Genomic DNA, 11,987 nt, shown 5'->3' on the forward strand with positions numbered 1-11,987 from the left:
ATGTCAAGAATATAGTAAAAGAAAAAAAAGAACAAAAAAACTGGAATGCGTATGTGCATGTTTTAGATTGATGATTCACATCTTTGGAACCAATGTTTCTGTGCTTTATAGCGGTTAACGACACACACATTAAAATATGTTCACGTCCAAATCAATGATTCACATTTGATTTTGATGTATTATCTTGTTCAGGTGTCAGTTAGAGAAAGATAAAGAGGTTGAAGAGGATCAAGTCTATTGAACTACAAGAATTTTCCTGATTATGGTGATAAAATTCTTGGATCACCTAATTTTCTTCCAGATGCACTTACCACATGATTAACCATAACAAGCCTACAGTTCAGAATTTACCACAATAATTCCCGTGATCAAGAATTTCAGCTGAAAAATGTGTAATTATTATTTTTTTTCTCTTTCTGTAACCTTAGATTTTTTCCTATGTTAAACACAACTAGAGAATCCAAGAAAGATTATCAGTGACTAGTCCATGATGGACCGCATAGCGCAGTGGATTAGCGCGTCTGACTTCGGATCAGAAGGTCGTGGGTTCGACTCCCACTGTGGTCGTATAGTATTTTACTTCTGAACTGAACTTTTAGGGAAACGACATCGTTTTGAATGTGAGGCTGCGAGTGAGTGTGGGTGGATAAGTGAAGTTAACGTAGTGTTCGTCTGCGAAATTGAAGGTGATGATGGATTGTGGAGTGAAGAGACGTGAGAGTGTGAGAGAGGAAGATGATGAAGTGATGATAGTAACACCATTGGGGGCTGGAAACGAAGTGGGTCGTTCATGCGTGTACATGTCCTATAAGGGTAAATCCATATTGTTCGATTGTGGAATACACCTAGGTTTTTCAGGCATGTCCGCCTTGCCCTATTTCGACGAGATTGACCCTTCCACCCTCGATGTTCTTCTCATCACTCACTTTCACTTGGATCATGCTGCGTCCTTGCCCTACTTCCTCGAGAAAACCACCTTCAGAGGCCGCGTTTTCATGACCTACGCCACTAAGGCCATCTACAAGCTCCTCTTGTCTGACTTTGTCAAAGTCAGCAAGGTCTCCGTCGAAGATATGCTTTTTGATGAACAGGACATCAATCGCTCCATGGATAAAATTGAGGTTCCAATTTATCTTTTCTTTTCTTACTCCTTTCCTTAGAGAAAATGTACTTATCTTTTTAGTTCATAACATTTAGCATTTATTAAGGGTATTGGTGAAAAAATAGCATATAATGTTATGTTTAAAAGCCAAATAATACACTTTGTTTGGTACAATTTTTTTTCCCAGATGCAACACTTATTTTGGGACGGAGGGACCTCTAAATTCCAGTATATCTGCTAACAGAAATTAGTGACTGCAGGTTATTGATTTCCATCAAACAGTGGAAGTGAATGGTATTCGATTCTGGTGTTATGCTGCAGGCCATGTCCTTGGTGCTGCTATGTTCATGGTTGACATAGCTGGTGTTCGAGTGCTATACACCGGAGACTATTCACGTGAAGAAGACCGCCATCTCCGTGCTGCTGAGATCCCACAGTTTTCCCCAGACGTATGCATCATAGAATCCACCTATGGTGTACAGCATCATCAGCCTCGCCACACACGAGAAAAACGCTTCACCGATGTTATCCACTCAACCATTTCTCAAGGGGGTCGTGTGTTGATTCCAGCATATGCCCTTGGCCGTGCACAGGAGCTCCTCCTCATCCTTGATGAATATTGGGCAAATCATCCTGAACTCCACAATATACCCATCTATTATGCTTCTCCACTTGCAAAAAAGTGTTTGACTGTTTATGAAACATACACCCTTTCCATGAATGACAGGGTCCAGAATGCAAAGTCAAATCCCTTTTCCTTCAAGCACATATCAGCTTTAAGTAGCATTGAAGTTTTCAAAGATGTAGGACCATCTGTGGTGATGGCAAGCCCTGGTGGGCTTCAGAGTGGCTTGTCGCGACAATTGTTCGATAAGTGGTGCTCTGATAAGAAAAATACTTGTGTTTTACCAGGATTTGTTGTTGAAGGGACATTGGCAAAAACCATCATGACTGAACCAAAGGAAGTGACTCTCATGAATGGACTCTCTGCACCTCTTAACATGCAGGTGCACTACATTTCCTTTTCTGCTCATGCTGACTCTGCTCAAACAAGTGCGTTCTTAGAAGAGCTCAATCCTCCTAACATAATTCTCGTTCATGGGGAAGCTAATCAGATGGGCAGGCTCAAACAGAAGCTCACAAGTCAATTTGCTGATCGCAACACCAAAATCCTTACTCCTAAAAACTGTCAATCTGTAGAAATGCATTTCAATTCACAGAAAATGGCAAAAACCATAGGGAGGCTGGCTGAAAAAACACCAGAAGTTGGTGAAACTGTCAGTGGTTTGCTAGTAAAAAAAGGCTTCACATATCAGATAATGGCACCTGATGATCTTCATGTCTTTTCACAGCTATCAACAACAAACATAACTCAGAGAATTACCGTTCCTTACTCTGGTGCCTTTAGTTTCATACAGCATAGACTCAAACGGATATATGAGAGTGTAGAGCAGTCAGTGGATGAAGAATCTGGAGTTCCAGAATTGCAAGTTCATGAGTGTGTTACTGTGAAGCATGAAGCTGAAAAGCATATCTCCTTGCATTGGACATCAGACCCCATTAGTGACATGGTATCAGATTCAATTGTTGCTCTGATTTTAAATATCAACCGTGATGTCCCCAAAATAATGGCTGAATCTGATGTGATTAAAATTGAGGAAGAGAATAAGAAGAAGGCTGAGAAAGTTATGCACGCCCTCCTTGTTTCACTCTTTGGAGATGTGAAGGCAGGTGAAAACGGGAAATTGATAATTAACATTGATGGGAATGTAGCAGTGCTCAACAAAGAAAGTGGGGAAGTTGAGAGTGAAAACGAAGGTCTCAAGGAAAGAGTAAGAGCAGCTTTCCAGCGCATTCAAAGTTCTGTAAAGCCAATTCCTCTATCTGCACCGTAACTTTCTCCTCTCCTTACATTGTGTTGGGAAGGTGAAAAGCCATTGCTCCCTCATCCCATCGTATCAGGTCCTGCCAGATTATGTCACAATTGCAGGCCCCTCCTTCATCCTAACTGGCCCAGGTAAGACTATCTCACTCCCTTGTTCTGTGTTTTGGCCACTGCTATAGCAATTCCATTTGTGTGTTTTGTTGTATGTTTGTGTGTATGGCAACTTGCCATTGCCATGTAGTGATGTAGGCTTTATTTTCTCCTCATTCCATTAAACAGCAAGCCAATAAGTTGGGGGTTTCAATACATTATGAGTGGTTCAGTTCTTGGAACTCGCTATCTTGGAAAGGAAGTGTTATTTGGACTGATTAGATTATAAAGCAATAACCCAAAGTGCTTATTATCAGGGTAGTTCTTGCATAATAGTCTGTCACATTGGACTCATCTCTATAACCATTTAGGCATTGAGTTCCTTGTGCTTAATTCTAGTGCCTTTATCTCACCTATGTTCTTTCTGTTTGTCTTTGATCTGTTTGCATAGATAAAACAATTTCACATCATTCTTAAATTTTGTAGTTCATATATCACATATTGCAGTCTGGAAGTTGCATTATATCAGCAAGACATTAAGATAGATGTATGTAAGACATGTTACAGGTACTAGTTAGATAGATTCTAACTCATTTTTAGGAAGTTATAATTAATAAAACTGATAAAATATGTAATGTAGAAGAATGGAGGCAACAATTCAGATTCCACTGGGAATGGATAATACATTGGTTAATAATAGGCCAATCAAATTGGGTATGTGAAATGAAAGAACCGGTTTGTTTAAATTAATTGAAATCATACCAACAAAATGCTTCTTACGCTAGACATTTCCAACTCATAAAATTAAGAGACAGACCCATGCCCCTTAACCTGAATGTGGGAATGAAAAATGAAATTGACTTGTACAAATAATTAATTGTAAAGAAAGGTGATATTGTTAATTGTTATACAGCTATTGTTATATTCTATTCTTGTGTGTTAGTTATGTTTGTTGGACAAGTGGTCTCAATAACTTAAGAGGAGGGGGTGAATTAAGTCTTACAAAATTTTTCACTAACAAATTTTTAATTCCCTTTTAAATGATAGGCTTCAGAATGCAGAAGAAGAAATAACAATCAATTTAATAATGTTCTTTAAACGTGCAAGACAAGATTGATTGCAATAAAATAAATGAGATAAGGGAAGAGAGAAATACAAACTCAATTTATACTGGTTCAGTCACTTTCCGTGCCTACATCCAGTCCTCAAGTAACCCACTTGAGATTTTTCATATCTCTGTAAATCGATTACACAATTATATTTTGAAGAGTCATGTCTTTTCAAAGTGTTTTCTGAAGTGCCGTTGCTGGTAATCGATTACAAACATCTGATAATTAATTACATGATTCAAAATTCAAATTCAAAATCCTTTTTAAAAGTTGTTTTTCAAAATTTTCTTCTAGTAATCGATTACATTGCCTGGTAATCGATTACCAGAGCCTTGATCTCTTGGAAACACTTTGTTTTGAGGCAAAAGTTTGATCTTGAATTAATCTTGAAACAATGTTTGTTGAAGAAACCTTGTATTAATCTTGAAGCAATGCTTAACCTTTGAATGTTTGTTGAAGTAATCTTGAAAACAAACTTGTTTAATTATTCTTTGGCATTATCAAAATCATGTTTTCATACATTTATATTCTTCTCCTTTTTTATGATGACAATTATTATCAAGTGAATTTTTTTCAGCATCATCAAAACCTGCATTATTCACATTCTCCCCCTTTTTGATGATGACAACCATTATCAAGTGAATTTTTTTCAGCATCATCAAAACCTGCATTATTCACATTCTCCCCCTTTTTGATGATGACAACCATTATCAAGTGAATTTTTTTCAGTATCATCAAAATCTGCATTATTCACAATGTCACATTGTTATATATAGCTACATCAAGCAAAATGTCACATTGTTATATATAGCTATTGTTATATTATATGTTTCTATCTTAGGACCAGATCTCAATTAGTGTCTCAGGTTGCTTTACTAAGTTTACTTGTTCTAAATTTCTTTCCATTTAAAACAAGTTGTAAGCTCATGAGTACTTTTATTGTTTCGTACGGTGCAATAAAATTTATTTCTTTTGTCAGGGCAGCCATTCATATTTGTATTTAATTTGCTAATATTTTGGTTGTAGGAACTAGGAAGCATGGATGCAGGATGCTCCTAGTGATAATGCAGCTGCTGAAGCAACTCCTAATGTTGTTAGAAAGACAATTTACAAAGGATCTACTACAATTTCACACAAAAACTGATCCTAAATGTAAGCATTTTGTATTTAAAAGAGTGAAGAACTAATATGTATATTTGCCTTCACTGTGCACAAACATATAGGGGAGACCGGGAGGGGGTATAAATAAAATGAAGCATCATCTTACGGGTAAATCATGTCAAATATCTTCTTGTAAAATTGTTTTTATTATTATTTCCCCTCATTTCTAGGGAAAATAGGGAAAAAAAATATCTATGCTGAAATATTGCAAAAGATTCTAAAATTGGCATGTATTTCAAGTTTTGGAACTTCTAATACTCCAAATGATAAATTTACAAAGTTTAAAGTGTAAAACCATAGTTAGTGCAGTTGGAAGTCAAGTAAAATAGATTAGATCAAACGTTTCTTGCTAGTGACTTGGAATCTTTTGCAATAAAACATTCATAGAACGCATGGTCAATGATCATTGATAAATAGGTGCATCATGCATGTCTGGATTAAAATTTAAAATTACTTTTGTTCTTGATGCAACATTTTTCTTCTTCTACATTTGGTGCATTGGAATTTGTAAAAATACTTCCAAACTTCAATTCAAAATAAGAGTTGAGTTATTCACGAACTATTTCAACTTGGCTGGATCAATTAAACTCGTTTGTTTAATTAAATTAAGAAAGCTCAAGTTTGACATTAAGTTTGATTATTTCAACAAGTCAAATCTATCAATCTAAGCTTTACATATTTGACATTAATTATCTCATAAGTGGGGTATTTAATCTTAAGTGTCTATGATTTTTTATATTAATTTAATAGTTTTAATTGGCTATTCTTATATTCTTACATAAGCAAGTGTTTCACTAGAGTTGCTACAATAGTAACTTTGAAAAAAAACTCTTTATCCTTCATTATTTTAACTTAATAGTTTCACTAAGTACCTAATAATCAAAGATTGAAAGAAAAATGAAGGATAAGAATGAGGAGTAGTCATTATCCGATATCATTGTGGTCAATGGATTAAAGGTTTTTCAGATATGTATGATTGTACAACTAACTTATATGTTGAATTGTATGCCATCTATCAAGATTTGAAGCAATTTTGGAAGTTTGGTTTAAGACACATCGTATGTGAATCTGATTCCCTCTCTTAGATCTCATTTCGAAGGATAACATGATTTTCACCCTCATCATGTCCTTATCTGTTGCATTCGGGATTTGGCAGCCAAGGAGTGGAACATTACTTTCAAGCACACCTTTAGAGAAGCCAACTAATTTGCTGATTGGTTGGTTCTCCATTGAGCTTCTTTGGGCTATTTCTTTGTGCACCCAGTTTTTTTTTTTACACCCAGAAGATTTTGGACAATTCCAACATTATCCTTCTGTAAAGTTCTTTTTTACACCCAGCAGATTTTGGACAATTCCAACATTATCCTTCTGTAAAGTTCACATGGATTGACAATCTCTAAAATTTACGAATTTGCAATTCATATCTCAAATATGTAACTTTCGTGTTATTAGTATCACATTCTAATCAACTGAACTAATAAATCAATTATGTTATAAAATAATTAGTGTTATTATATATAACACTAAAATTTCTAATATATATTTAATATACACATAAGTTTACATAATAAATTTTATAACAATTAATTTTGATCTAATAATTTTTACATATATGAAATATAAATAAAAATCATAGGTTTAATAAAAATTTCTATATAAAAAATACATTATTAAATCTATGATTTTTAAATAAGAAAAAGAACAGAATAGTTAATAATATACTTCCGTTCCCATTCATTTAAATAATTACTTAGAATATTTATTCAATTGCTACAGATCAACAGCTAAAGCTTTCCTGCTAACAAGATCGACTCTTGGGCCAAATTATATACACTTTGCCTAGTATCTATAGCACACAAACATAACTGTGAATGGTGTACAGTATGGCAAAAAACAAATGTAACATATACCAACTGGTGTATGATACTAGAATATTTGTTTTAAAAACAGTTATGGTTAGAACTAATGAAGTAGTCGTCGGTTTGATCAATAATAAACAATTATATTTGCTATTTCAGGCAATAAAAGTGAATGTATTAATTCCAAGTTCAAAAGTACGTTATCAAAAGCAACCAATAGTAATACGATAAGAAAACTAGAAATTTTGGCTCATAAACTAGTATATGGATATTCGAAACTAGCCTATACTCTTGAGAAAAAAATTTAATAAAATCTAAAATATCACAACAGAACATTAGACTGCAGTTTTCTTGTTCCTGAAACTCTCCTTCATCAATGCAAATTTTTTCTTACACTGATTCACAGTCTTCCCAGGTACAGCTGTTGCAACACGCTCCCATCTCTGGCTTGTTTCCTTTGGAAAGGCTTTTAAAGCTTGAACTAGTGCTCGTTCCTGCACCGCAGACCACACATCCTGTTCTGAACTGGAAGAAACTCCATTAGCAGGGGAGTTCTGATCATCAGTACCTTTGTTCTGAGAGTCTTCTGCATTATTTGTAGAGGAGGCAGGAGCTGGCACTCCTAATTCTTCTCTGGTTGTCAATGGAGACTCAATTGATTGTGCACCAGGTTTCCTTTTCTCAAGAAATGTGTCAAAAGCTTTTGACGAATCAGGTTTCTGAAGGAGTACAGTTTTAGTTGCCTTCATAATTTCTTCAACAGATCTTCCAGTACCAATGTATTCTGAAATAACCTCCCATCTCCGTGAGGTTCCTTTGGGATATTTCTGCATTCCTTTCCTCAATAGATCAATCTCTTCTTTACTCCAGGGTTTCTCCTTCTTCTCAATGTTGCTTAGTGAAGGACTGCCATTAGCCTTGATGGAACCATTGGCATTTTGTTGATTAGTTTTCTCATCAACCGCCTCTTCTTTCTTAGAACTCAGTGCATCTCTCAAAACTTTTGCTTGCTCTAATAACATCTGTCTGCCTCCCATGTTCTCACAGAGACTCCTTAGCTGCTGTATATCTAGTGACATGCAAAGCCTTTCTACATCATCATCAGAAATATCAAGTAAATGGTGCGATAAAATAGGTCCTGAAAGAGTCCGAAGTCGTGCTCGCTCCTTCCGCAAGAGCTTTTTCTCTTTCTCTTTCACCTTCTTCTGTTGTAAAGCAGCTTCTGTGGCTTGTCTCTCTTCCTCCTCTTTTCGCTGCCTCTCCTCTTCTGCGATTCTGGCTGCCTCTTCTTCCTGCAACTTCTTAGCTAGGAACTTAGCCTCCTTTTTCCTTTGTTTCTCAGCTTTTTCTTCTTCCTTTCTTCTCAAAATTCTGGGGTCTCTCTTATAAGCATTATCAACAAGAGTGCGTATCCGTGCATAGTCTTCCTTCCTAGCTTTTTCTGTCAATTTCGCATTCTGCCTTTCCATCCATCTCTTGTGGTCTCGTGATTCAGCTTGCTCAAGATCAAACTCATCAGCATGAGGAAACTCCCTCCAACTTTTAAAGGAGTACCAAAAATTGTAGAAATTATCAACTTCTTTTATCGGAGTATTATCATCACCTAGTGATGGAATTGATTGATTAACTGACCACCGCCCATTCCTCATAAAAGCAGGACCAAACACCTTGAAGAAGTCTTGTGGAGCACAATCAGTGGGAATCTCATCATCAAACTCATCGGTGGAATCATAAATTCTTCTCTTCAATGGATCAATCAACACTTCATATGCTTCTTGGATTGCCTTAAAGTGACTTTCTATTTCATCCTTTTTTGCTTGTTTTGCAGCTTCAGTTTCCTCAGCAAGAAGAAGAGCAGCCTGTTTGTCAGGATGAAACCTCAAGGCAGTTTCACGATAGCTTTTACGAATTTGATCCTCCGTAGCAAGATACCTTAGATGACCCAGACCCAATAATGCATAGTGATCTTGCTGCATGTCTCCAGTGCCAGTTTTCTTTTTGCTCTTGCTGCTATAAGAATCAGATGGGAGATATGTTTGTTCCTTATCATCAACCACTTTTTTATCATCAGCATCTTTGTTATCTTCCTGAACACCAAGAAGTTTAAGTGCAGCAGAATGGAAAGAATGACCTGCAGGTTCAAATTTCAAAGCCTTGATAGGAAGACAGTTTGAAGAGACAAAAATAGGCTGTCCATCTACAATCTCTTGTGAGTAAGTAATAAGACGGAATTTTGTATGTACAGCCATATAATGGTGGCCTTCAGAACCAAGAAATATGACTCCCCTCAAATTTAACACTGTAATAACTTGAACCTGCATTTCAAATAAAATTTCAATTAGACAATTCCCAGTCACCTTGACGGTAACAAATCATCCATCCAAATCATTATTTTTAATAGAATAAGATATTTTATTAGAGAGTAAAGAGAACTAAAACTAGGAAGACAACGAGAAATTCTCCAAAAAAGATAGTCTATAAACAATGAAGTGAAGAAAAGAAAGGCTGAGAATGCAACAAGGATGCTCAATCTCAATGCATATTTGATACAGGAACTAATGATGCAGCAATGAACCGATTAATAGAACACAAAAGACAAGCACACTGTAAAATAAAATTTTAGCATCTGCATTTACAAAAAAAATTAAGCCAAACCACCAAAAACTGTTCCAGAGTACATCAAAACACCCACTACTCCTCAAAGACCCAAAAAAATATTCTTTCATGGGATAATAGTCATCTTACGATGCAAAAAGAGAAAATACATAACACTGTCTCTGAGTCTGAGATAGATCTCCAGTTCTCCACATAGCAAACATATTAGGAGAAAGAGAAAAGTGAGGCATACAACCATGAACAGAATAGAAGTATAGCTTATGGGCAAGTTATGCAAAGTACAAAGATGAAAAAGGCAAGGATTAGCCCCTAAGACAGAACCATATTCCCATAAAAAATGTTCTCCCAAAACAATATATAACCAGCAAACTAAAACGAGAAAGCATTACAGGGAGTAGTTATTCATTCATTTATTATACCTTAGGAGTAAGGCACAAAATAAACGCACTGAAAAAGACAAATTAACTTGACATCAAAGACGCAAAAACTCAGTGATTTCACAGATAGTACTGTGTCCGATCCCCAAAACTAATTAAAGATCTGGCTTCACATGCATAGGAAAATATTGCTACAATCTACCCATGAAGCACGAGCACGAACTCTGACACGGACACTTCTACACAGCTAATGTCTAAAATATAGGACATAGAAATATGGCACACACACAAACACAGATTCTAATTAAATAAAATATGAGAAACATATAACAAAATATCTAAATTAATGATATATTCATCTTTTTAAACAACCCTTCTATGTTTTTTTCAAGTGTATTAGTTTGTAAAGGTGATAACTTGTTCAAACCACCAAAAAGTAATTTTTGAATCAGACACCTAATAAGAAGTGTCTGGGTCAAAAACATGTCCAACACACTTCATACAAGAGAGGTGTCTATGCTTAATAGTAATCCACTCAAACTGAAAGGCAAAAACGGTAAAAAAAAAAAAAAATACTGCTTGACATTCTCAGGAATACATAGCACTGCGCATTCTTCCCCCTCCCCACCCCACCTTCACGTAAAGAATAAAATAAAAATCATCCCCATGCAATGACAAGAAATATTAAAGGAAAAAACATATCCAATGCATCGATATTCTATAGTTAATAAACAAAGCTGTCTAAAGCTACCATTCAATTAACAAGAAATCCATATTGTAACAGTGGCCTTGTAGTTAATCTGAAGAAGAAGAAGAAAAGCAAGGATTTATTTTTGAGGGTATAATAAATTTTATTTCATTACAGAATGTAATTAACTAAAATTTGTGGATTTCATTTGTTTAGATGACAACGCCGAAACTAACAAATCATTCAATCTAAGAAGCTACGGAAGATGGGAGAAGAACAACAAAAAATTATAAAAGAATAAACGAAACAAAGTTGAAAAGAACGCCAACGGAATCACATCACAAAGGGCCGGTCGAGCCAATACCCAAAGGGACTTTTAGCCTAAAACCCGGAAAAGTGTAGGTCTAATCAGAACAGATCGTGATTCGTGAGAAACATAAAAATCATGGCATGTGATGCAGAAAATGATCAGATAGAAAAACGGGGAGGAAGAAGAAGAAAGATGAAAACTTTACCAAGAGAAGAGAAGAGAAAAGGAGGAATCACGTAATGAAGCCGATTCTGAAGAGCAGAAGAGGAAATAAGCAAAGCTTTTTGGCCGTTTTATATATGCCACCAACACCCGCTGCCCTATCTTACTTCTTCGTGTCCCAAGTGAGAAGAAGAAAATAACCTAATACATTTTAAAGTTTTTTTTAATCTTTTGTCCTGAGAATTTTGTTGATTTTATATTGAATAATTTATTTTTTTACTGCAATAAAAACATATATTTAAAATAATTATTAAATAGATGCACACAATTGATTTAATTAGAATTTAAAATTGAGTTTAATTTTCATAACTTCAAGAAAATAGGTCATAGTGATGTGAAGTTATAAAAATTAGTTATGTACATTATAATTATCATTATATTATAACATAATTATTATATCAAAGATTTGATAGTTAATACAAGCAAAGCAGTGACGGACGATCTTGCTCCAAAATTTTGGGGGTCAAATGATGAAATAAATATATTTAAAATATTATAGTTTTATTTATAAAAAAGTTATATGCTTATAATAGGAGAGGGCCAAAAATTTGGGAGGCCATGGCTACCC

General features: G+C 35.3%; 2 protein-coding genes and 1 non-coding gene across 3 annotated transcripts; 2 read left to right on the top strand and 1 right to left on the bottom strand.

Moving 5' to 3' along the window:
• The first annotated feature begins 157 nt into the window (after positions 1-157).
• Positions 158-5,460, top strand: LOC100813876 (cleavage and polyadenylation specificity factor subunit 3-I). Its single transcript, XM_003531546.5, has 3 exons — positions 158-1,121; positions 1,363-3,119; positions 5,213-5,460. Exons 1-2 carry the CDS (start codon positions 690-692, stop codon positions 2,995-2,997), a joined length of 2,067 nt encoding a protein of 688 aa, XP_003531594.1. The 5' UTR covers positions 158-689; the 3' UTR covers positions 2,998-3,119; positions 5,213-5,460.
• On the top strand, positions 494-567 carry TRNAR-UCG (transfer RNA arginine (anticodon UCG)). The gene has a single exon. It is a non-coding gene; the product is annotated as a tRNA-Arg (tRNA).
• A 1,899-nt stretch (positions 5,461-7,359) lies between the features above and the next one.
• On the bottom strand, positions 7,360-11,553 carry LOC100814414 (dnaJ homolog subfamily C member 2). The gene is made up of 2 exons (XM_003531547.4): positions 11,403-11,553; positions 7,360-9,521 (listed from the first exon to the last, which is right to left on the bottom strand). Exon 2 carries the CDS (start codon positions 9,453-9,455, stop codon positions 7,542-7,544), a length of 1,914 nt encoding a protein of 637 aa, XP_003531595.1. The 5' UTR covers positions 9,456-9,521; positions 11,403-11,553; the 3' UTR covers positions 7,360-7,541.
• Between the last annotated feature and the right edge of the window lie 434 nt (positions 11,554-11,987).

This window comes from Glycine max, chromosome 8, assembly GCF_000004515.6.
Source record: "Glycine max cultivar Williams 82 chromosome 8, Glycine_max_v4.0, whole genome shotgun sequence".
Lineage (NCBI taxonomy): Eukaryota > Viridiplantae > Streptophyta > Magnoliopsida > Fabales > Fabaceae > Glycine > Glycine max.